General features: G+C 44.5%; 1 protein-coding gene and 1 long non-coding RNA gene across 2 annotated transcripts; one reads left to right on the top strand and one right to left on the bottom strand.

The window, feature by feature from the left end:
• Positions 1-18,412: 18,412 nt before the first annotated feature.
• Positions 18,413-19,782, bottom strand: LOC123099460 (uncharacterized). The gene is made up of 3 exons (XR_006448165.1): positions 19,576-19,782; positions 19,363-19,478; positions 18,413-18,660 (listed from the first exon to the last, which is right to left on the bottom strand). It is a non-coding gene; the product is annotated as an uncharacterized lncRNA (long non-coding RNA).
• Positions 19,783-20,650: 868 nt separating this feature from the next.
• Positions 20,651-23,760, top strand: LOC123095838 (phytanoyl-CoA dioxygenase 1). Its single transcript, XM_044517407.1, has 9 exons — positions 20,651-20,842; positions 20,977-21,098; positions 21,316-21,376; positions 21,634-21,702; positions 22,226-22,344; positions 22,429-22,576; positions 22,673-22,817; positions 22,905-22,991; positions 23,508-23,760. Exons 1-9 carry the CDS (start codon positions 20,788-20,790, stop codon positions 23,548-23,550), a joined length of 849 nt encoding a protein of 282 aa, XP_044373342.1. The 5' UTR covers positions 20,651-20,787; the 3' UTR covers positions 23,551-23,760.
• The last annotated feature ends 3,257 nt before the right edge of the window (positions 23,761-27,017 follow it).

Raw genomic sequence — 27,017 nt, 5'->3', positions numbered from 1 at the left:
TCCAATGTCCCTGAAACAGTCAAGGGCCTCTTCAAGGCATGGCAGCCCAGCCATAGCATCACAATCCAGACGCTTATGAGGAAAAATCCGGTCTTGGTTGTATAAGATGCAGGAGTAGTAGCTTCATTGCTGATGGCTCCAAAACCTGTCAGAGGAGATCTTGGGCTTCGTGTATGGATTCTTGGCGCTGTCGAAGAATGTGTTGTGCTCTCTGAAGCTGAGCACATTGAACGAGCCTTGAGTTGTTGCAGCACTGGGAAGCCTTGGCAGTCTTGGCTTCGGCTTTTGAGTTTGTGGCCTTTGCTCCACATGATAACCATACTGAGGGCCGGGAGCTGTGGGTGGAACCATGACAGGCCATCTCACCGTGACAAGCTCACCACTACGATTGAACGTGCGTTCTATTGTATGATGCCTTGGTGGAGGAACGGCTACATCAATTGTGGTAGGTTGCACATTGTCTTCAGCCATGACAGTGTCATTGGCTTCAGTGGTGTTGGTGGTGGCAGCCTCATTGTTTTCAACCTCCATCTCTTCAACGATTGGAGGATCTGGCACAATCACATTCTCTTCTTGTAGGACTGGATCACTAGCAGGGGGAGTAGCTTCTCTCTCTTCTTCTTTCTCTTCATCGGCTGATGCAGCCGGAATGTCTTCAACAGCTTTAGCTTCAGACTCAGAAGCAGACACAGAGGGGATGGCTTCAGGGAACACTTGACGTGCTACTGAGCTTGTTTGTTGCACATCCTCTTCTGGTATGCTTGACATGGAGACCTGAGGCTTGAGGCCTTTGCGAAGCCTGCAGAATGCTGGCGACGCCTTTGGAGAGGGAGTGGTATGTTCCATGTAGTCATCATCAAGCACCGGAGTGGTGACTTGAGCTGGTGGAGTACGGGGGTTCTCATCTTGCAGGGGGGTGTCTGGTTGTTGCTCTACCCATGAATCACATTGAGCAACTGGCGTCAAAGGACGACCAATGCTAATGAGTTCACTGCTCGTGGGAGCAGGCGATGATACCGGATTGGGTTCAAGCTGAGGAAGGACTTCATCATCATCAACATTGTCTTCATGACCAATGTCTTCATCTATGTTGGGGTCAACAGCTGGAATCTCTTCACTTTCTGGAGCCCCTGTGGAAGCAGGCTCATGAATCACAAGGCGGCGCTCGCAGTTGGCAGGAGGAGCAACAGAGATAGGTTCAACGTTGAGGAGCTCTAGGGCAGCAGGACGCTCTTTTCTTGAAGACTTTGAAGCCTTTGTCTTCAGCTTCTTGGAGGGAGCATCATCAGAGGTGTCTTTGTGTTTCCTCTTCCTGGCTTCAGCCTCAGCTAGCCTTGTCTTCTTCTGCTCAGAAGCTGCTGAGGGGACCTTTGGCTTCGAGCCAGTCATGCTGGCAAGGAAGACAATGCTTGGTTGGCCCTGCCTTGAAGATTTTGGTTCAGCTTCAGCAGACTTCTTACTCTTCTTCGCCGCCATTCTGGGACCGATGCCAGGACGCCCAAATGCCTTTCTCTTCTCAGCCTCATTGTGTGCTTGCACACACGTCTGCGCATAGTACTTCATACGCTCGCGTGAGCCTTTGGCTTCTTCATGCTTCTTGTTGAACTGGTCCTTGAGGTCATGCATCATCTGCTTGAATTTTTGCACATCAACAACACTGAGCTTGGCCATGTGCTTCTTGAACTGAGCCTTGTCATAGTCTATCTTGTTCTTCAGCTTGACAATTTTCTGAGCTATGGCAAGTTCATTGGCAATGGCTCCTTGAAAGGCGACGCTAATGTCCACGGGCAGTTGTAGATCATCAATGTTGATGCTTTGATCCTCAAACCATTCATCAATGAAGTTATTTAGAATATCAGCATCAAACAGAGGAAAATCTTGAAAGATCTCGGCCTCTTGCTTGCTCTTGATCAACATTTCCAGAGCATCATCTCCAAGATCTTCATCACTTGATAGATCGATGGTGTTGTCCTCATTGCGCAGAATGGCAGCAGGAGTAAGATCATGCCCAGAAAGCTTCTTGGGCTTCTTGGTCTTCTTGGAGACACGAGATAAATCTTCAGACTGCACACTTGGTTCAGGAGGTGCATTTTTCAGTGGCTTTACAGTCGAAGCTTTTCGAAGAGCAGAGGGCTTTGAAGCTTTTGACTTCTTCTTCTGCTTCGGTGGTGCAGGTGCATCCTCAGAGTCTGCATCATCAGCAGATTGTTCAACTGTGGCCCTCTGAGCAGCAATATGGGAGAGAGCCCATCGAAGCCATTGAAGGGGTCGATGACATTGGGATTGGCATCACGTGTGCCATCAGGCCTTGGAGCAGTCGGACCAGGGTTGAAGTTGAGTCTGAATGCCTTCTTGTTCTTGGCAGCAGACTCCTTTGCAAACTGGAAGTTGTGCTTGAAGAGATCATCGGCACGACACCATCGAAGAGATGATGGGTCGGCATTTTCAGGCTGAGGGCCTCGGACCATGCACGGATAGAAGCCTTGAGCAATAGCTTCAGGCTTCGTCTTAGATGGCAAATTCTTGTAAAGAATATCGCCCCACAGGCGCTTAATAGCATTCTTTTCTGCATACTCAGGTGTGACGAAGTTATACTTGAACCACTGCTCAGCCCAATATCTTCGGATCCACTGGATTCTGGTCTTGCGCTGATTTTAGTTCTCCTCAGGATTAGACTTGTAAAGTTCGTACAGATCTGGGGGCAAGTCCAGAGCAGTATTGCCACGGCGTTGCCTGCCACCTTTCCTTACAGATTTTTCAGTAGCCATAATATTAAGACAGAGAGGCTTCAAAACAGTGAAAGGCTTCCGACGACTTGTCAAACAAGAACTGTCTTCAGGGGATTCAAGATGATGTTGTAAGTATTCTGCAAATGAATGCAGACTATGAGAACCAAGGGATTCTCCCACGGACATGTACCTGTGACAACATTAGAGATGCGAGGGAAGGGAAGAGATCATATGCATTCTCAGAAGATTTTGAAGATAAATCAGTTTGAAGACATTCACTTATTTGAAGTGAGTTGGTTCCAGATTTGTAGGAATCCAAGAATAAGTACAAGTGAGGAATCTAACTAGTTGTGAAGCATAAGTGAATATACTTTGCAAGATATGAGATTCAGAAACAGAAAGATCTAGATTTGGAAGTGCAGAAACCACTTTTGGGTGAAGTGGTCGGATTTGATAGATCGAAAAAGCGGTAAAAAGCGAGTTTTATTTACCACTTGAAGAACTTCTAGACGGGGCAGAACGGATGCCGAGCAGTCCAATCTCCCGTGCCCTAACTTGGCGACGGAAGACACCTACGGTGGCGGCGGAGAAGACGAGGTCCGCGGCCGGCGTGAGGACGGCGTCGAAGAGGTCGCGGCAGCTAAGCGCTTCATCTCTAGCGTTGACTCGAGCTAGCGGTGGCGCTAGGGTTTGAGCGAGATGGCGAGGTGGGAGAGGAGATAATGACCGCGCGGGTGTGTATTTATAAGGTGAAGGGCTGTGCAACACAATTACGCTGGTGCCCTGGCCGTTCACATCTGATGTACACATGGCATGCATGCAACTCATTGAGAGTTGTTCCATGTTCCCACACGCGCCTGGTTTGTCGGGTGGTCGTTCTGGCTTCTCTGATATTCAGGTAAAAGAGATATAGCATTAAAATAGTTTTAAATGTGTGTCTTTGTATCTTCAGCTGACAAGGACGCAGTGAAGACATTCGACACGTGTGAACAGAATGCATATGACTAGACAGACATAATTTGAGGAAGAAGCATAGAAGGGGTTAGAGTCCGACCACATTCACTTAGTTCAGAAAATGGCAAGTTTGAAGACATAGCTATAAGTGAATGCTATAGAGGATAGAACACACACACATATATATAGATGTACTAGAAAAGACCAAATCAACATTGCGAAGCTAAACTCTGAAGTCAAATTAATGTTGAAGACAAACCAAATATGAAGATAATGCAATCATAACGCCAAATGAAAATCTTCGAGAAAGTTTGGTGGTGGTGTTACCCACCGTATAGGAAGTATTAGACCCAGACATGGCGCACAATTATCGTGGCGCTCCAAAGTCAAATTCCATATTAATGTATTCATACTTAGAGGGTAAGTCTGAAGATATACGTTACATCGTGTGTTGCACATCTAAGTCATCAACATGCATAAGCGTTAGGATGTGTGTCATTTCACAGGACATTCGAGGATTCTAAGATATTTAGCTCACACCGCAACTTGCAAAACCTTTTATCATCCAAGGGCTTTGTGAATATATCTTCCAATTGTTCTTGAGTGTTGACGTATACGATATCAATGTCTTCCTTCAACACATGATCCCTGAGAAAATGATGGCGGATTTGAATGTGCTTTGTCTTCGAGTGCTGAACTGGGTTGTGAGAAATCTTGATGGCGCTTTCATTGTCGCAGTAGAGTGGCACATGCTTCATGTTGATGCCATAGTCCTTGAGAGTTTGCTTCATCCATAGAAGCTAAGCGCAGCAAGATCCAGCAGCAATGTATTCTGATTCAGCAGTGAAGAGTGATACATAGTTCTGCTTCTTTGAAGACCAACAGACAAGAGATCGTCCAAGAAAGTGACATGTGCCTGATGTGGACTTGCGATCAACCTTGTCACCAACATAATCAGCATATGAGAATCCAACTAGATCAAACTCTGAGCCCTTTGGATACCATAATCCTAGTGTTGGGGTGTGAGCCAAATATCTAAGAATTCGCTTCACGGCTAAGTGATGCGATTCCTTTGGTGCCGCTTGGAATCGGGCACGCATGCAAACACTAAGCATTATATCAGGCCTAGATGCACATAAGTAGAGTAAAGAACCAATCATGGAGCGGTATACCTTTTGATCGAACTCTTTGCCATTGTCGTCGGGGCCCAATTGGCCTTTGGTTGGCATTGGCGTCGTGTACCCTTTGCAGTCTTGCATTCCAAACTTCTTCAGGCAATCTTTGAGGTACTTCTCTTGTGATATGAAGATGCCATTTCTCTGCTGACAAATTTTAAGACCAAGGAAGAACTTCAGCTCACCCATCATGGACATCTGATATTGCTCTTGCATCATATGCCCAAACTCATCACTGTATCTCTTGTCAGTGCAGCCGAAGATAATGTCATCCACATAGATTTGGCACACAAACAGTTCGCCATCATATGTCTTCGTGAAGAGAGTGGGATCTAGAGAACCAGGTTTGAAGCCTTTGCTCTTCAGGAAGTCTTTGAGTGTGTCATACCAAGCGCGAGGTGCTTGTTTGAGGCCATACAGTGCCTTGTTGAGCTTGTATACCATGTCAGGACGCTTTGGGTCTTCAAAACAGGTGGTTGTGCCACATACACTTCTTCTTCAATTTTGCCGTTGAGGAAGGCACTCTTTACATCCATTTGGTACAGAAGAATGTTGTTGTGGTTGGCATAGGCTAGCAGTATGCGAATGGCTTCAAGCCTAGCCACAGGAGTAAAGGTTTCACCAAACTCAATCCCTTCAACTTGTGTGTAACCTTGAGCAACGAGACGAGCCTTGTTTTTGACAACTTGACCATGCTCATCTTGTCTGTTGCAATAGATCCATTTGGTGCCGATGATATTGTGCTTGCGAGGATCAGGACGCTTTACTAGCTCCCATACATTATTCAGCTCAAACTGTTGCAGCTCTTCTTGCATAGCTTGAATCTATTCAGGTTCCATGAAGGCTTCATCAACTTTCTTGGGTTCAGATATAGAGACAAATGCAAAATGCCCATGGAATTTTGCTAGTTGTGTTGCTCTTGAACGAGTGAGTGGACCAGGTGCATTGATGCTATCGATTATCTTCTCAATCTGGACTTCATTTGCAACGCGAGGATGTATTGGACGAAGATTTTGCCCATGCTGATCATTGTCTTCATCTTCGGCATTGGCTTCATGCTGAGCAGTGTCTCCATGCTGATTAGGTGCAGAAATGATGATTTCCTCTTCAGTCTGTTCCTCTGTAGGTATGATTTCTCCAGTACCCATTAGCTTGATAGATTCACTTGGTGTAGCTTCATCTAGCACATTTGGCAGGTGCTCTCTTTGTGAGCCATTAGTCTCATCGAACCGCACATCCACAGTTTCAACCACGTTGTAGTGAAAGAGGTTGAAGACTCTGTACGAGTGTGAATCCTTTCCGTAACCAAGCATAAAATCTTCATGTGCTTTTGGTGCAAATTTTGACGTGTGATGCAGATCCTTGATCCAGCACAAAGCACCAAAGACTCTGAAATAGCTGACATTTGGCTTCTTACCAGTCAGGAGCTCATATGATGTCTTCTTTAGGAACTTGTGAAGATAAACACAGTTGATGATGTGGCAAGCAGTATCAATGGCTTCAGGACAAAATTACCTTGGAGTATTGTACTCATCAAGCATCGTACGTGCCATCTCAATGAGGGTTCTGTTCTTGCGCTCCATGCTGCCATTCTGCTGAGGTGTGTATGGAGCAGAGAACTCATGTGTGATGTCCAATGTATCAAGATAAGTGTCGAGGCCGGTGTTCTTGAATTCTATGCCGTTGTCACTTCTGATGTGCTTGATCTTGATGCCATAGTTGATCTTGATCGTGAATCGTCTAAAGACATGCTGCACTTCAGTCTTGTAGAGAATTATGTGCACCCATGTATATCCTGAGTAATCATCAACAATGACGAAGCCATAGAGGCATGCAGTGGTAGTAAGGGTAGAGTAGTGAGTAGGGCCAAATAAGTCCATGTGAAGCAGCTCGAAGGGACGTGTTGTTGTCATGATTGTCTTCGAGGGATGCTTGGCCCTAGTCATCTTTCCAGCTTCACAGGCACCACACAGATGATCCTTCTTGAACTTGACGCCCTTGATGCCAATGACATGCTTCTTCTTCATGAGAGTGTGCAAGTTCCTCATGCCCGCATGCCCTAGCCTCTGATGCCAGAGCCAGCACTCTGAAGCTTTTGCTAGAAGACATATGGCAAGCTGTGGTCCTGCGGAGAAATCTACCATATACAGATCGTCTCTTCGATACCCTTCGAAGACTAGAGATTTTTCAGATTCCATAAGCACAAGGCAACGATATTTTCCAAATATCACAATCATGTTCAGATCACAAAGCATTGAGACAGACATTAAGTTGAAACCAAGGGATTCAACAAGCATCACTTTATCCATGTGTTGATCCTTTGAGATTGCAACTCTACCTAGGCCTAATACCTTGCTTTTACCAGTGTCAGCAAAAGTGATGTGACTTTTGTCAGATGGACGTAGGGTTGAATCCATAAGAAGACTTCGATCACCAGTCATGTGGTTAGTGCATCCACTGTCCATAATCCACTCAGTAGCCTTCGGAGCCGTACCCTACAGTGCAGTTTGGGGATAGGCTTCACAAAGAGAAGTGTGAAGCATAAACATTTGACGAACAAGCATACTATCAAAGTTCAGATCCTTGTTAGGGCAGATAGGATGATTTTCAAGAAATCCTGGGACGAAATACATAGTAAGACCATTTTGGCACTTTATCTTGCGTCCCACAAGATGTTTTAGGTCCCCAGCATTAGTGCCTGAAGCTTTTGATTTCCGTCTGGAGACCTTTCCCTGCAAAATAAAGTTAATTCTTCTTAACCAACCACATCTTCAGGGGTGGCTTAGAAGCAATGAGTCTAAGTGCAGCATCTGAGAACTTTGGCTTTGGATCCCTAGCAAATAGCCTTGCAGGAGGTGAATAATACTCATAAGAATAGGCAGAAAAGTTCTTGGTTTTATGAACATAGCGGTTTGAAGAAGCACGCTCATATTCATAAGTCTGAGTATGCTTTCCGTGCAAAAGATTGGCGTTAGGGTGACCTTGTGAGGTCCTCTGTCTGTATGAAGCCTTTGGACCATATGAAGCCTTTGGTCTGGGGTTTGTCTTCTTCCCAGGTGGTGTCATGATGACATTCACGGGAAGCTTCTCAAGACGACTTTTGGGCACCCAGAACTTCTTCAAAGGTGGTCCATCCTGCAGTTAGTACCAATAAACCTGGCAAACAGTTCACCATTCTGATTCTTAAACAGCTTATAGTTTGCGTCAAAGGATTCATCAATGATAATGGGGTTAACACAAGTGAAGCCAGATAAGGTGGATGGGTCCACAAAGTGCCCTTTGCAGCAACGCATTTGGTTTTGGGGTACTGCTCAGGCTTCCAGTAAGAACCATCAACATTCATTTTCCTCTCGAACCCAACACCCTCTTTCCTAGGGTTTCGGTTCAGAATCTGTTTCTTAAGGACATCACATAGTGTCTGATGCCCTTTGAGACTTTTGTACATGCCTGTTTCAAGCCATGTCTTCAACCTAGCATTTTCATCAACAATTGTAGTGGTATCCTCAGAAGAGAGGTTAGTCACCACATTAGCAGTTGAAGATATTGCAACACTAGCAGCAGTAGAACATTCAGCAACAGACATGGCATTATCACGCTCAAGACATTTTAAACATGGTGGCACAAAGTCTTCCTGAGCGGAACTGATCTATTGAGCGCGGAGTGAATCGTTCTCCTTTTGAAGATCTTCATGAGACGCCCTCAGATTCTCAAGTTCTTGCTTCCTTTGAAGATAATCATAGGAAAGCTTTTCATGAGTAGCTGAGAGTGTTTCATGACGACTTTCAAGTTCCTCGTACTTAACGTGAAGATTTTTAATGTCTTCAATTAAGGACTGAGTTCGATTCATTTCCGCGTCCAACAGGTCATCGCTTTTGTCTAGCAACTTTTGAATATGTTCCATAGCAATTTGTTGTTCAGTTGCAATTTTAGCAAGAGTCTTGTAGCTAGGTTTGGATTCGCACTCAGAGCATCTTCATTGGATGTTTCAAAATAAGCATCGCGTGAGTTTACCTTGGCACCTCGTGCCATGAAACAGTAGGATGGAGCAGAATCGTCCTCATCATCGGCTTCAGCGTTGGCGATGTGAGCATTGTCTTCAGTGTTGAAGATGGACTTGGCGACGAATGCTGAAACTAGAGCCAGGCTTGCCACGCCTGAATCACACTCCTCCTCAGACTCCACCTCTGCCTCCTCAGAAGCAGACTCCTCCTCTGAATCCATCTCCTTGCCAACAAATGCACGAGCCTTGCTGGATGAGCTCTTCTTGTGAGACGAAGAATTTGAAGAAGACTTTGAAGAAGACTTTGAGGATTTCTTCTTCTTCTTGTCGTCCGAATCATATTCCTTGCTCTTCTTCTTCTTCTTCTTCTTCTTCTTAGATTCCTTGTCCCATTGAGGACACTTAGAGATGTAGTGGCCTGGCTTCTTGCATTTGTGGCATGTTTTCTTCTTGTGGTCACGAGTGCAAGCCTCATCATTTCTTGAGCTGGATCTTGATGACTTTCTGAAGCGATTCTTTTTGGAGAACTTCTGGAACTTCTTCACGAGCATAGCTAGCTCCTTTCCAATGTCTTCAGGATCCTCAGAACTGCAGTCAGATTCTTCTTCAGATGAGGAAACAACTTTTGCCTTCAAAGCACGGGTTCGGCCATAGTTGGGGCCATAGATGTCTCTTTTCTCAGATAGCTGGAACTCATGTGTGTTGAGCCTCTCAAGTATGTCAGACGGATCGAGATCTTTGAAGTCAGGACATTCTTGTATCATCAGGGCCAGGGTGTCAAATGAGCTGTCAAGTGATCTCAGGAGCTTCTTGACGATTTCGTGCTTGGTGATCTCAGTGGCGCCAAGAGCGCGAAGCTCATTTGTGATATCAGTGAGGCGGTCAAATGTGAGCTGGACATTCTCATTATCGTTTCTTTTGAAGCGGTTGAAGAGGAACATCAATCCTCGAGTCTCTCTGAGTTGAGACGCCTTCGTTGACCTTGGACAGCCAGTCCCAGATTAGCTTCGCAGTTTCCAGTGCACTCACACGGCCATACTGTCCTTTGGTCAGATGACCACAAATGATGTTCTTAGCTGTCGAGTCCAGTTGAGCGAACCTCTTGACATCAGCAGCGGTGACACCTTCACCGACCTTGGGAACGCCTGTCTTGACGACATACCAGAGGTCGACGTCAATGGCTTCAAGATGCATGCGCATCTTATTCTTCCAGTAGGGGTAATCAGTGCCATCGAAGACTGGGCACGCAGCGGACACCTTGATTATCCCTGCAGTCGACATAGCTAAAACTCCAGGTGGTTAAACCGAATCACACAGAACAAGGGAGCACCTTGCTCTGATACCAATTGAAAGTGCTAGTTATCGACTAGAGCGGGGTGAATAGGTGATTTTTGTGAAAGTCTTCAAAACACGAGGTCTTTGAAGACAAACAGATGAAATGAACCTATTGATATGCAGCGGAATATAGACTACACTAGACAAGCCATAGTTAAGTAAGCAATATAGTGAAAGTACGAAGACTATCAACAGCTAGGTACTATATATGGATCAGAATGGAAGACAGTATGAAGCCAAACAGGTAATAGTCTTCACACAGTGAAGTCAATCAGATCAGACAGGCAAGCAATGACTTCACCAAGACAACCAGTAAAATAAAGGGAAGTGGGGGATAGAACCAGTTGCTTGGTGAAGACAAGGATTTGGTAGACCAGTTCCAGTTGCTGTGACAACTGTACGCCTGGTTAGGGAGGCTGAGATTGAACTCAGAAGACCGTGTCTTCACCTTATTCCCCTTGAGCTAAGGATACCCAGTCCTCGCCAAATCACTCTGGTAAGTCTTCAAGGTAGACTTCCAAACCTTCACAGACTTCGTTCACCGGCAATCCACAATGGCTCTTGGATGCTCAGAACACGACGCCTAACCGGCTGGAGGATTCACAGTCCTAAGTGTAACAAGTCTTCAGGTCACGCAGACAGAAAGACTTCAGTGATGCCTAACACTCTTTGGCTCTGGGTGTTTTGGGCTTTGTCCTCGCAAGGATCTCTCTCTCAAAGGCTTCGGAGGTGGGTTGATCTCAAACGACAAAAGCCGTGTACTAACTCTAAGCAGCCATCAATTTATGGTGTAGGGGGTGGGCTATTCATAGCCAGGAGGCAACCCGACCTGATATGTCCGAAATGACCCTGGGTCACAAAGGAACCGACACGTGTCCAACAGTCGGATTTCAAACACACGCGACAGCTTGACTTGGGCTACAAGTAAAGCTGACTCATCCAGCTCTGGATAAGATTTACTCTCATTGTCTTCGCTCAAAAACATAGGATTTTGGTTGAGCATCACATCAGTCACTCTGACTTTGATCACTTGGACCCCACTTAACAGTACGGTGGTTCCTATGACTCAATAAAGAAGAAAAGGAAACTACGAAACAACTATGTCTTCGCACTCTATAGTCTTCAAGTGAATGTCTTCACATGTCATAATCTTCATCGTGAATGTCTTCACGAACCACCATTGTCTTCAATGTCTTCACACATTTTTAGGGGTCATCTCTGGTAAGTAAACCGAATCAATAACGGACTACTACCTGTGTTATCCTGCAATTCTCACAAACACATTAGTCCCTCAACCAAGTTTGTCGTCAATACTCCAAAACCAACTAGGGGTGGCACTAGATGCACTTACACCCACCGCAATTCTTTACCCCTAATGGACAATTTCTTTTTCTCCACGCCTGGCAAAAAAACAAAAAAAAACAATCTGTCCCCGTTCCGCCTCCCCCTCTATGCACGACTACACCCTGTGCCTCGGGCTTTATATATTATTATTAGCTAATAAAAATAGATTATGTGCCTTCTTTTGTCAATAGTCCCACCTCGCTGAGTTAAACCAATTGCCACCACTTATACATTATCAACTCAATTGCCACCAGCCGCCTTGGGAGAAAACAATGAGCTGATAAAAGAAGATTAGTGTGTGTTGCATGATGTGTCAAATACCTAACGACTCGATGGCTCTAGATGCAAGCTTCTCTGCATGATGCCCGCCACCACATGCTCGGGGTCCAGGGCTACTCGCGACTCAAGACTAACGGCGGCTACCTGTAATCCAATAATTAAATACAACACGAGACAAAGGAACATCACATGATGTGCCAAATATTTTTTCAGACAAATGTGTTAAAATTGTAACTAGAGCATGCATGGTCGTGTGTTCAAGGGCTCTAGACATGATGCATGTGTCAAAGACAAAACAAGACAAAGGGGTCCACAGTCCAGACCGATTGTATTCTTTGATAACTCAAATTATTTTTGAGAGTCCCTGGTTTGGCTCATGGAGGTGCAGGAAAGAGGGTAAGCAGCCATATGTTTTGAAATAGATGATGATGTAGACATTTGAGAGTTTTGATCCAGACGGGGAAGATGATAAGCAGCAATACGAGTTCCACTTCGTGTTCAAATAGATGATGTGGAACTTTGTGAGTTTTGAGCCATACTTACTGGATTGGGAGCATGATATTTTTTTCCCGTTGCAACGCACGGACATGTGTGCTAGTTTAATTAAAATCAGATCCAACGGCCAAAGAGGCGGTCGAGGCGCACGTCGTTATCCGTCGGTGATCCCCATCATTTTCCTTATATTTATGGGAAACGATCCTATTCAACCGGCTGATTCCCACCGCTCCATCAGCCGCCTTTGGTGTCCGCCACGTGCCCCGGTGGTCCTGTCCCACTCCCCACGTACCAACCTTATCCATCATATCCACCGAGAATTTTCATCCTCATCTCTTCCTCTCCTCTCTCTTGTGTACCCGCTGCCCCCGCACTCAACCAAAGACCTCGCCCCATCAGCCGTCTACCACGGCTGTTGATGCTTGCTGCAACTCCGTCCCACGTGCTCCCAGCCTGCCCCTTCTGCTTCTGCATCTATTGTTGCTTCAAGCGCAGTTGAGAAGCACAACAGCGGCCCCGCCTCCCGCTCCGCCGTTGTCACAACATCCGCTAGTGCATCGCAGCTTTGCCGGAGTTGCCGGAGCCGTTTCTGAAACAGAGCTATTGTTTCCGAAACAGAGCTATTGTTTTTTTCACGCAGGTGTTCATGATTCAGAGTGGAACAGAGCTAGTGTTTCAGAAACAAGAGCTCATCGAAGATTGTTGATGGGATTTGCTAGATGGAGCTTGAGGAAACAAGAGCATTGTTGCAGGAAATCAGAGAAGACCAGATCTTGCAACAAGAGCATTGTTGCAGGAAATGCTCTTGTTGCGAAACCGTGAGGGGTGTAGATCTATCGGGGGCCGAGAGCAAGAGTGCTAATGTTTCTGCAACAGAGCGGTTGTTGCGGGAAATAACTAGTAGGCATGCGGGCGCGGATAGTAGATCGGGCGGCTATCAGGTCGGGTATCCAACGGTCGTCGATGCGACGGATATCAAAAAATCAGTCCGCGGACGCGTAGCGTCGCCCTTTATTTATGGACGACGATAACTGCCACGCGTGTGGGCGTTGAGGGGGTCTTGCCGCACATCCCGTGTGGTATCTACGCGAGACAGCCTGCACACCTACGTGCGGGCAAAACGGATAACCACCGCACGTCCGGCGTCCCACCTCGCGGCCCGCACGTCCGGCGTCCCACCTCCCGGCCCACACGCTCCTCCATCCCCACAAAACTGGTGTGGGTCCCACCGCAAGAGAGTCGCCACCCGCCCCACCCTAAACCTCGCTTAACCTGTCTTCGATCTCCCACCTCCAAATCGGCTCCTTCCCCTACCTCCCTGCTCGTGTTTCCCAAATTGCCATGGGAAATCCTAGCGTCGCCTAGCCAAAAAACATGGGTAATACTAGTAAACATGGCAAACTGCGCCAGGAGTAAATGCAAGTGCCTCACAATCAGGACAACAGCATCAGACGAGAGAGAATGCAAATCAAGGTAAAGTATGAAGAAAGAACATCATATTATGAAACAGGGAAACTTACTAAAAAATGACATTTGCAGCAACTGCGTGTAGCGCATGGCAACAACTAACAATGGGAGACCTGCCATCAACGTATTATGCAGGTGAGAATAAAAAATGAGAAAGTAAATGGTTAATGAATGCATTTTCCATCCCAAGGCAAAAACAACTGCCACATGAATGGTCAAGGGACAAAAATAACTTGTGTATTCAGAATGAATTGCCATGTGGTGATGGTCTAGCAGTTGCCAAGCAATGGCAAATTCAGTTGCCATGATGTGGTACCTACATTTGCCATGTTGTGGTAACTACATTTGCCATCATGTTTCACTGCTCTTGCCATCATGTGGCAACTGCAGTTTCCATCATTGATCATGTTTCAGTTGCCATCACTGGTTATAAGAAGTTGCCATGTATGCATAATTACAGTTGCCATCATACTTGCAGGGATACTGCCATTATGTGGCAATTGTAGTTTCCATTACTGATAAAAATGTGTAGTTGCCATAACTGCTTACTTGTAGTTGTCATGCAAGCATAACTACATTTGCCATGATGAAATAACAGCTACAATTGCCATGCATGCAAGAGGTTCAACTTTAGACACAAACAACGAAAAACCAACCTCCTTCGCATGCTTATTGGCACCAGCCACAATGTTCCGTGGGGTTGGGTCCACAAAGTCATCGTCATCGTCGTCCTGACGGATGCGAACCATTATGCTGTAACAGACAACAAATACACATTAGTGGGTACTCATAAAACAGGGTACATTTGCCGTGAGCACCAGCAAAAAGTCTGGCAATTGATAATTTTCATCATCGCAGTGAAAATGCCATGGTTCAAAAGATGACAAACAAGGCTTAAGTATGAACCTTTGCAAAAATGAACTACATAGTTGCCATAAGTTACAAAAACAGAATGGCAACCACAAAGGGTGGGTATATGTTATTATTTGCAATGTACTGACAAACCCCATGGCAACTAATGTACTATAATCAGATATTGAGTGGCCATCTGTTAGGGAAACAGAATGGCAACAAAGTAAATAAACACGCTCAAATATCATGTTGTTGTATGCCGACAAACACCATGGCAACTAATTTAACTTGGGACAAAGATTGACTTGCCACCAATACACACACAGACAAACATGCAGTTGCCATTCTGGTAGGTAAACAGAACGGCAAAAGTATAGTGATGGCAATGTTCAGATACCAGTTGCCATGTGTCGGCGAACACCGCATCAACTAGTTTAAAATGAAAATGAACTACATAGTTGCCATATGTTACAAAAAACAGAATGGCAACCACAAAAGGTGGGTATCTTTTATTATTTGCCATGTCCTGACAAACACTATGGCAGTTAATGTACTGAAATCACCTATTGAGTTGCCATCTGTTAGGAAAACAGAACTGCAACAAAGTAAACCGACACGCTAGAAAAGAACAGAAATGCCATGAACATACAATGCCTGATGGCAAACAACACAATTGAGGTTCAGCCTACAAAAGACATGGCAAAAAAAATCTTGGTGTAAAAGAGGGAGTTGCCACCTGCTAACTAAAATACAGTAGACAATTGCCATGTAACACTACAAAAGCAAGACAAATAATATACTAGGTAACAAAGGGAGTTGCCACCTGCAAACTAAAATAAGTAGGAAAATTGCCATGTAACGCTTGAAATGCATGGCAAATAATATCTTAGGGTAAAATGGGAGTTGCCATATGATCCTAAGCACAATAGGCAGCTGCCAAAGAAGCACTAAATAAAGACATGGCAAATAATATCTTGGGGTAAAGAGACAGTTGCCATCTACTTAAAATCACAGTAGGCAATTGCCCCTGTATCACTACAGAAACATGGCGAAAAACTGACAGTTTGGGTTAAAGAGATAGTTGCCATCTACTAACTAAACAGTGTGGCAAATTGTAGCTAAGCCAGTAGATTCAAGTTGACCTATTTGCACATAACAACATGGCAACTAAGTGAGTTTCATGAAACAACCAACTGCCATTAACCTACAGACGAAATGCACATTCCACATGGCAATGCAAATCTAGGGTTCTTGCCAAAATCTCAGGCCTGGATTTCAATCATAACACCACCCCTAAAAACAGCGAACCACTGCCTACGAGGCCATCAGATGAAGAAAACAGGGAATGAATCGGCACGGAACGGGCAGGCCTCACCGGCGTGACTTCCCACCGCCGCGACAACGAAACTTGCTAATGCTGGCCTAATGGCACACCGGCGACTCCTCGCCGACGGGGAGCACTCGAGCGCTCCGTAATCCACTCGAATCTCAATGGATTCGAAGCAGAAGAAACGAGGGAGGGGAGGCAGATTGAGACCAACCGAAGCACCGTTACCTCTGCGCGGTGAAGGCTCCGGCGATGACGCTCCGGTTGCTTGAGCTCCAGCGACGGCTACGAGTCCCCGCGACACTTCCGCCGCCGCCTCTCCTCTGCTACGCCATGGAATCACCTCTGCTCCGTCCAGGACCCGTCGTTGCTCTCAAATGGGGGAGTTGAGTGGGGGAATGGGAAGAGGATTCGGGCGGGGTGGGAAAAACTGCGGGGAAGAGGAGACGGGGGAGAGGAGGAAGAGGAGTTGTACGGGGCGTGCGGGCGCGGTGGTAGTTCTACCGCACACCGGGGTAGCAACCACAAGCTCTGTGTGTGCAAAAGGGCGTCCGGGCAAACCGCCCAACACCAGAAGATGCCTACGTGGCTCACAAAAATCATCAGAAGTTGTCAAGATTCATGCAGAACTGAATGAACGTAGATCGACGCGTGTGGGCGAGTTGCAAATCTGCCATACGTGTGGGCGTTAGTGTTTCCGTTATTTATTTATATGAAAACAAAATCTCGGTTGATATCACACTAGTTGTTGGGGCGCCACCTGGTGGCGCCTCCTGAGGCATTATTGGGGGCACTAATCAAGCTTCCGTAGTTAATAACGCGCTAATAATGTAGACAAGCGACAATTGTTAAAAATATATCACAACTTTACCAATAGCTGCAAACAATAGCACTATCAAACATTTTTTGGTCTTTTTTAAATCACATTCATACACCTCTTATCAAGAGACCAACCCATTATTCATGGCCAAAACCAGAAAGTGTCATTCATGTACATCGGGAAAGAATCTCTACTCCTAAGATAGGTCAACTGATAACCTAAAAACTCAGGGTATGAATTTGGCGGTTGCCAAGCCACTTTCCTGAACACAAGAAAAGCAAACATACATTATCATCACATAAAGCTGATTTGTTAACTCCATAATTAGACATAGCTAGCAACAAGCAACAGGGAACGCAACATCAATTCATTTATGGCAGTTTGTGCATCCTTTTAATAAATAACAAACGAAGATGATAAATGGCAGTTCAAATAAACTCAAACTTAGTTCTGAGTCCAGACTAATGTTTTAAGTTCCCATGGTAACACCTACCTGCTGATTCCTAAAAGAAACAAAACCGAACCCTCTGGATCGTCCAGTCTTCTAATCCCACATAATTCTAGCATCTCTCCATAAGTTATCAAGCTAAAGTGGTAAGGCAAAATATACTGTACAAATGGGATGAAGTACACAGAGCTATCAAACACGTACGAACAGACAGAATATGCCAAGAAAAAACAAAAGAAAGTGGCATCCGTAACCTCCGGGCAAAGATCCCCGAAAAAGATGCTAAAGACCTGCAAGAATAAACAGCCAGACCACATCTTAGTTATAACAGTCTCACATGAAAGAGGATGCACATACATATATGATGGAACATCTAGACCATATTTCAGTACCAGACCTGATGTATACTCTCTCTGGGTACTTTCCTATGTCCAATTGACTCGTATTGGCTGGCCAAACCTGGTTATCCAGTACTATAAGAAACATTAATGTGAAACATGGGACACCGTATTTATATCTGTTCATACATAATTAATATTGAAAGAAAACACTTAGTACTACCATTGAGTATACTCCACCTGACCACCGTCCTAGTCCAGGTGTCTTGCACGACCCGTTACACATCACGCGCCTTCGAGCATCTTCCCATGCCAAATTGCCAAGTCGACCAAACCCTGTTTTAGTGCTTGTGTGTCACTGTAGTCTGAACAAGAATTCTTCAGTGGCTTAATAGGTCTGTTAATTGTGTAACATTAGGGTGACACTAAATTTTGTTATTACAGGAAACAGGTTTGTAATTCAAGCAAATGTATGAGAAAGTGTCCTTTTCTGTGTACAAACATTACTAAATCTATAGTCTGGAAGAAGAATACTTCTGTGGCTTAATGTAACAGAACAAGTATGTTAACTGAGTAACGTTAGGACGTCCCTGAATTTCATTATTACAGGAAACTCGTCTGTAATTGAAGTTAATGTATGAGAAAGTGTTTTTTTTTCTTCTGTGCAATTCAATTTCACAGTACCATAAAAGAAACATTATTTGAATCATAATATAGAACTAAAATGAATGGGAACATGTCCTGCAGCAGGGCACAAAGTCAAGACCATAACCCAATGCTACCAATTTTTTTAACAAGTCCATGTCTTCCTGAACCTGAAGTAAAAAAGAAGTAGACATACCTTGTTGCTTAAGAAGACCCAGGATTTGCAGGCGAAGTGCACGGTGCCGCAAGGCAGCCCACTGCCCTCGACGAGGAAGAACTCGCGGTGGTTCCGGATGGCCACCACGCCAGCGCCTGGCTCGCCGAAGCCGGCATCCACCATGAACTCGGCCGTGTACACCACATGCTCCCCCTTGGTGCCCCGCTTCTGGCACCAGTCCTTGATCGACGCATCGCCACTCTGTACCGCCTTCTTTGTGTTCGTGGCTGGCAATCTTGCACGGGGAAGTGATAGCACAAGCAATTTTAGTACACATGGAATTTTCTTCGGTCACAAGTGATAGGTACAGTGGAAGCTATCTGGAGTGCATAGACAGAAATAGAAAGTTCCATTGCAACATAAAAGAAGCACAATAGACATCCTCTCATCATTATTTCTACCACATAGTATTTGTAGATGATACATGCTTACACTGCAATTTAAGATTTGATATTCATCTCACATTATATCAAGAAACAACTTAATACATACATGATGACCCTTGGTAAGAATGAAATTTATCAAAGCGAGCGAGTCAAGATGTAAATCTAATTATATGATCAAAATAGAACCATTAAACAATAGGCGACTCAAAATGATTTTAACTGACCAAACTTCAAACAAAAAAAAGGTATACTTGTATAATTTAGTTATGAAAACTTGCAAACATACATCGTACTTGTGCTTCCTGGGAAATAATCAACCTTGTAAATATTCATCCTACCAATGTGACTTGTCATACTAATCAAACTGTACTTAATTATCCAACTGAGTGCAGGTAAAATCTTGTCAGCCGCAAGAAAAGGACTAATCTAAACCGAGTATATATAGAATAGAACTAAATTTTGAACGACGTGCTAGACATAATGCAGTTCAACTCATCTTTTTTTCCCGGAAAAAAAAAAACTCGCCTTTCAAAATACGCCTAAGTTAATACCTTTGATTTGGTAATGTCTACAAAGCAGAGTCTAAACAACCACACCGGACCAGAACGCCATCGATGTTATTGTTTCCTGTATGCTTCATATATGACTCCGGCAATTCACACTGGAACTGAAAGGGAAATTCATGTAGCGCAGTTTGAATGATCAGTAAAGGTTTGAATACCATACAGAAAAGTCGTAAACCATAAGAGACGTTATTCAAGTACCTCAACATCGTTAAGATACAGAAACTTCCATCCCTTTATATGTGCTCCGACAGCAATATCCATGTCTTAAACTGCCGTTCTCTTCATCGATCCTCCAGAGACCTTGAGTGCTTTAATTCTCCACACTACCGCGATTCCGTTGAATCCAGACAAAATTGAGGAATGCTCCCTTAACCTACTGTTCCACCTCAAAGTGGAAGCACAGATTTATGTTTTACAGCCTAAGTATTTGAAGTTTTACGAATAAAAGTAGAAACATCATGACCATATATGATTGAGAGCTTAAACTAAATTACCATTATTCAGTACGGGGGAATCAAGGAATCGAGATTCTAAAGATTAAATGCCAAACCATCATCCAACACCTAGCATACCCAGACAAGGGAAGGGGGAGTAAAGGCGCACCTTGACGATTTCCATGGCGTCTAGGGAAGAAGCTCCTCCTCGAGCACCTCCGTCGCGAATCCATGGACAAGAGGGGATCATCGACGAGCACTCTCCCGGATAAACGACGAGGATCTGCAACGGCGTCCTGGTGAACGCGGTCACCTCGCCTCCAATCGTTGTTGGCCTGCAACATGTGCCTCGTCAGCCGTGTTGTTCGTGCAGGTCGCGCGTGGCCAAATCATGCACCGCCGCCCATCGGCTCTCCTGATGGCGCCCGACCTCCGCCCATGACGTAGCCTCGCCCTCTTTTCCCGCGACCCTATCACGCTAGAACCTCGACGGCAGTGATTGGGGAGGATGAGGATGGAGTGGATTTGGTGGAGAAAGGAGGCGGCGGCGGAGCATCAGGGAGGGGAAACAAAGAGAAAAGGGGCGGCAACGACAATGCTGAATCGACCTGGGCCGCAAGCTGGGGTGTGGTGACGGCGGCGGCGATGGCGCGGTCACAGTAACCCTAGCCGCCACTTGGGGAGGAGAAAATGAGAAAGGGTGAATGAGGAGACAAGAGCATCGGTGGTTGAACGCGTTTTTACCTTATTATTCTTAGTACAAGGCATAGTAAAATGGACGTGGCATAGCTCTTTGCTCGCCCCGACTGTTAATGGGTTGTATGGACACGCTCTGGTGGCTTTATTAGGAATCAAATCAGGAAACTGCATCGACCAGACAAAACGAAAACGTGACGGCAAACAGTTCCGTGCCACCCTCCTCCACTGGTCAATCCCCATCCCCTGTTCCGTTCATACATCTACCTCCGCCGCCGCCATGCCGCCGGCCGGCAGCCTCACCGCCGACCAGCTCAGCTTCTTCGAGAAGAACGGTGAGCACGTCTTCGTCGCACCTCATCTCCCCCAACCTCTCTGTCTCCCAGCAGCCGGTGGGCGGCTCCCCCAATCTCGAAATTAGCAGCGGAAGCCCTAATCCCAATCCTGCGTGGGCTCTCGTTGGTCCCAGGCTACCTGGTGCTGGAGTCGTTCTCGGGCGCGGAGGAGGTTCAGGCGATGCGGGACCGCATGGCCCAGCTCGTCGACGGCTTCGACGGCGCTGACTCCAGTGTCTTCTCCACTAAGGATCATGTATGTCTTCTCGAACTTGCCTTATTTGTTCAGACCTCAGAGGGATACTTTTGACCTGCCAAATAATAACTGCCAGCTTTATAGGCGTGTGCCAGTCTGCCACTTACAGTTCTCCAGATAACTAGCTTCAAATTTCACTTGATAGATTTGATCTCTAGTCTCACATGCTGCCTGATCTGGATTTGTATTTCCCGAATAATTTTGTTTTCCTATGCAGCGGCAGTTGAAGGACGACTACTTCTTTAAGAGTGCAGAGAATATATCTTTCTTCTTCGAGGGTACGTGATTTCTGTCATCTTGGACTTGTGGGGAATGAGTTACCCTTGTCAATTAGGAATCACCAATCTGTAGCATTTATCATTCATGCTCCTTGAACTAGGAGGTGCTAGGTAATTTGTTAGAAAAGAAGATATAAGTTGCAGCGTCACATATGGCGGCGAACTGTGCTGCTAGTTCTGTAATTCTGTTCCTGCTTTACATCCTAGCTCTTGATGGTGATTTCTCTCTTGTCACTTTGCGGTTTGTGTGACCACAGAAAAGGCATTTGGAGATGACGGGTGCTTGAGACAGCCAAAGGAACTTTCAATTAATAAAGTTGGACATGGTTAGTATGCCCACGATGCAATCAAATTCAGAGATAAATTATTTTACATGTTTGTCTTTTCAACTATATGATCAACTGGTTCTTGTGATATCATTTTACTGTTTAAGTTGCATGGACCAAGTATTTGTTGCCCCATGTGTGAAACAACAAGGAAATTCCCTATTCACTGAAAAGCGATAAAATTGAGTATATTTTGAAAAAAAATGCATCTGATTTAAAGGTGCTGGTGTTAATAATTTTAAGCACAATCATGTGGCATTTCAGTGGGCTGCGCTGTTCTTATCTGGAAAAATGAGTTCAGACTTGCATTTAAGTCTGCTGTCTATAATTCCATTAATCTGGAGTTAAGTCAAAAGTGTGTGTGGTTCAGGTTATTTTCCCATCTGGAGCTATTTTCTTGTTTACGAGTTAACATTCTCTATGGTGTGGGTTGCTTCTTTTTTATATGCTTGCATATTTTCATGATGACATAATTTCTCAACTATTTAGATATATAACCTTCACCATGTTATATTTTATGCAGCACTACATGAACATGACCCTGTGTTCAAAAAGTTTGCTTTCTCGGAGAATATTTCTAGCCTGTTCTCTTCTTTAGGGTACAAGAGACCTGCAGTTATTCAATCTATGTACATCTTTAAGGTACCTTTTGAAGGCTCTAGTTAGTTTTCATATGATATGCATGTTTTATTCTTTGTTATTGACTTTGTTTTCTTCACATTTCAGCAACCGGGCATTGGTGGCGAGGTGGTGCCACACCAGGATAATACATTCCTTTATACAGAGCCTCTATCATGCACAGGATTGTGGCTTGCACTTGAAGATGCAACAATTACCAACGGTTGCCTATGGGCAATTCCGGGATCACATAAAAGTATGTGACATTACCAAATTATTTAACCCAAAAAGTTCTGTTGCTATCAGACTATCTATTTATATTATTTTTTACATTTGCAATGTTCTTGACCAGATGGTCTAAAAAGGCGAATGATCAGAGATGAAAATGGTACTCATTTTGATCGCCCCTCCCCGCTTTATGACCAAAAAGAGTTTGTACCACTGGAAATGAAATCAGGTGACTTTGTTGTTATTCACGGCGATCTTGTACATCAGAGGTGAATTTCCTTTCTATATCGCAGTTGCTTCCTTGTTGCTGTTTTCTTTCTTACCTTTCGCTAACATGCTTTAGCTTTCTTTCACAGCTTTGAGAACCTTTCTCCAGTGTCAAGACATGCACTGAGCTTACATGTAGTTGACATGGAAGGATGTAAATGGTCCAAGGACAACTGGTTAGTTCATGATGGAGCGACAACGGTTCAGTTGCAAATTATATTTTTTAGATTTTATTTGCTCCAGATGGTGTCACATAATTAACTGTCAGAACTAGAAGGACAGCGAAATGAGCCCTAGTGTTCACTGAACTTGGCAAACACATGCTTCCTCCTCAAACCAAGCTGCTGGTTTTAGACAAGCATAGTTTTCTATTGCTGTGCAACAGTTTCATAATAACTGAAGACGTATTTGGTTACCCATGAAGAAAAATGAAACATGATAGTGTGAGTGTAGTACTTGTTCATGTTAGGTTAATACTTTTGCTACTTGTTTGGTTATGTTAGTCGTAATACTTGAGGTTATTCTGTCGGGTGTCCAACGATATAGCACTCTGATCTTAGAATTAGAAGGTTGCATGTGCTGACAAAGCATATGCCACACCATATGCAACATCCTGGAAATACCTAGTGATTTGTGTACACGGACTTGTTGATTTTACTCACTCTAACATGATTTTTATGTTTGTTTCTCAGGATACAGAGGAAAACTGCGCCTGAACCGCTCTATGTGTCTTAGTTCAGCCAGTTACTAATAAACGTGATATCTTCAGCAAGCAGTTTCAGTTGCTTATGATCGGTGCAGTGAAATTTGGGAACGCCGCGGAGCAATGCTTGTTTCTTTGTTGTCTTTCACATGTGTACACTGTAAATACTGAATACTTGCTGTTGTGTTGTCATGATATCAGTTACTATCTGCAATCCTGAAATAAATCCAATTTCCTCCTCAGAATCTGTCGCGGCTACTTTTTGTTTCATGAGCAGGTATCATGATAACTGCTCACTATTTCTTATTTTCGGTGTGATTTTCTAATTTCGTGGTATTTTCAATGTACCGTTTCCAAATATAAACAATCACTAGGAAATCATGCGCGTAAAACTGGGCCATTTATCTAAAAAAAAAACTCGGCCATGTTCTGCAAACTCATAGTCTGATGACATAAGATCAACTTAGCAGAGCCAGGTCCTAGCAGGAGAGGAATCTCAACATATATCCCTCAGTAATCCATGAGAGCAACACAAGTGAGGAGCACATTCAGTTATCCAACGGTGCACAGTTATCCACCGGTGCACGTGTGATGGTGAGATCCAAGGCTGTTGTTAATTGGCTTTTTGCCTTAATTATTGTAATTTAGTTAACCCAGGGGCTTTGTTTAGGCCATTTACCTCATGTTGAGTACTAGTACCTCCGTCCTGGTTTACTGATTCCCTTTGTATTTTGTATCAATTTTTTTTACCATAGATTTGACTAACAAAATGTAAATTGTATGTCACAAAACTTACATTATATTGGATTCATATTCGAAAGAGGTTTTCAATAATACTATTTTTATGGTATATAACTTATTATTTGATAGTTAAATCAAAGGTCAAAGTTTGAACCAAAATATAAGGGGACTAATAAATCAGGACATGGTTGTAATAAAGAATTCGCCAAAATTTAGTTCCTTAGATTAATTAGAAGTAAAGGCGATTATCTTCTCAACTATCTTGCATTTTATCCCAAATTCTAAAAAACCCTTCTCAGTTCTTTGACTGATTCCTTCCAATCATTCGGGTCCAGACAACTTGTTAAAACTAGAGCAACTCCAACAGAGTCTTCATATAGCCCCGATCGCTATAATAACTGATAATATGACGTTTTTGGACCAAAATGACGCTCTAGCTGAGTCGTCATATGGGTGTCGATTGCCATAATTTATGGAGCTCACTCCATAACGATCTCGCAGTGTCCATATATGGACGTTGGGGACGTCTGGTGCTCCATACCCATCCGCCATCACGGCAAGGAAGTTTCAACTTATTCCTTCTCATGCCACGGTCGGGTTTTGAAGCTCCAGGGCCTCCCGCGCGCCACTATGACGGCACCTGATCATTAGTGACATGCCCGTGCCCTCGGATTCCCGTGGTGGCCTGTTGGATGGCCGCCACGCGGCATCATCTCCTGCTTGCGTATTAGCATGTCAGAGGTGTGATAGTAGGCCACCACAAAGTTTTTCACCGGGAGACGCACCCTTTAACTGCCCGCCATTTTCCATTTGCTGCCTCCTTAATGGCGTCCGCGATGGCCTATAAAAGGTTGACGCCCTCGCTCTCTCGCCTTAATCCTCTCTGCAATGCCCCAATCCCATCTTGCCTGCCTTCAATATACCACCCACTTCCTCCAATGGCGCACCAGGGGAGCACCTCCTTGTCTTCAATTCTGGGGCGCGAGGAGGAGGAGCAACGACCGGATCCTCTGGCCTGGATGTGGCAGATGGCGATCGTCGGTATGGCGACTCTACTAGAGCTGCTCTAACTTATCATCTATCAATATATTTTTCGGTATGATTTTCAAACTTCGTGATATTTTGGATGTATTGTTTCCAAAGATAAACAATCAGCTGGAAAGCATGCACGTTAAAACTCGGCCAAGCATGCATGTAACTCGTACACAACATGATGTTATAAGATTTTGTAGGTTGTGCGCAAACACAAGATTACCATAAGCCTTCATACTTTTTTCCTTTTTGTTTTCTTCTATCTCTCTACTACAATTTAGATCAAACAATTCAACGAATATTATTACAAACCATTAATCCAAATAGAACAAATAATCCAAATCAACAATTTGTTCAAATATAAATAAATAAATTTTAAAGAAATATAATACACTATCTTCCAGTTTGCTGCCATTTGTTTAACGTTATTTTCACACAGTTGATCATGGGAGGCCCTGTCTTCAATCTTTCGGCTCACCTCAAGATATGCTTGAATGCGGTTTGTGTACCTGCAAGGCCGGATGGGTGTGCCAACATTTTCATAATCTTTGGGCTTGGCATATCCCTCTCATCCTCGAAGACCATATTATGTAGGATTACACAACAAGTCATGATTTATTCTAAGACATCCTTGTTCCAGATACGAACAACACCCCGGACAATTGCAAACCTAGCTTGCTGCCTCTCCATGTCCTTCTTTATTGCTTCTTGTGTCTTTGTGAAATGTTTATGTTTCTTGGTCACGGGAATAGAAATTGTTTCCACAAATGTTGACCAAGATGGACAGATGCGATTGGCTAGATAGTAGCTTGGTCATACTAATGTCCATTCACCGTGTAGTTGCATCCTAGAGAAGTACCACATGTTATCCTAGCAAATAGATGAGATTTTTGCAAGACATTGATATCATTACGTTATGTGATCCAGACAACCCAAAGTAGCAATACCAAATCCACAATCAACAAAGGGAACCACTTATAGAATAGGTGTTGGATCATGCCATTGGGCGTGCCAAGTTGCAGGGCAATTCTTCCATCTCCAATGCTTACGATAACACTCCTAAGCATCTGAGGTCAACCTCTCGCTTCATTCATTGCTAGAAGCCTCGCAACATCCTCGACATTGGATGCTCACAGATACTGATCTCCATAAACCCTAACTCAGTACCCGCAGATACTAATGTGAAGTGTGGGAGGTCCGAGAACGGCTCATAGGAGGTGACACCAAACGGTGACAGCGCGGAGACGCTGGCGATGGTGGAAGGAGGTGCGCGTTATGAAATATTTGTGCTGTCAAAATTTGGATGAGGGGGGTCATCCAACATGCATATAAAGGCTTTCGGGCTCAATTTTAAGCAGCCTGCAAAAAATATGACAAAGCGTGGGATATCCCGATTTTGCTAGACCCTTTTTTTGGTCAAAATCTTCGTACCAACTGTTATTATGACGATCGGACCGATATAACGACCTTATTTTTGTTTTTTGAACACAGTACAGGCGCAAGCGGTCATATATACGGGAATAAACTCACCCATATGAAAACACACACCCCACTGAACGCGCATTGCCGAAAATTCTGAAATAAATTTAGGACATCGATAAGGACCGAACGTTCGGTCCGGGCGCCTCCCAGCCCGAACGAGAAGTTCGGTGCGACAGGCTGCCCCGTACGAACGAAATCGTTCGGGAGGAGAGGCCTCCCAGCCCGAACGCTCCTTCCCGTGGCC

The sequence above is a fragment of the Triticum aestivum genome, chromosome 4D (genome assembly GCF_018294505.1).
Source record: "Triticum aestivum cultivar Chinese Spring chromosome 4D, IWGSC CS RefSeq v2.1, whole genome shotgun sequence".
Taxonomy (NCBI): Eukaryota; Viridiplantae; Streptophyta; class Magnoliopsida; order Poales; family Poaceae; genus Triticum; species Triticum aestivum.
Note: the sequence above shows the minus strand (reverse complement) of the source record. Positions and strands in the feature narration are given on the sequence as shown.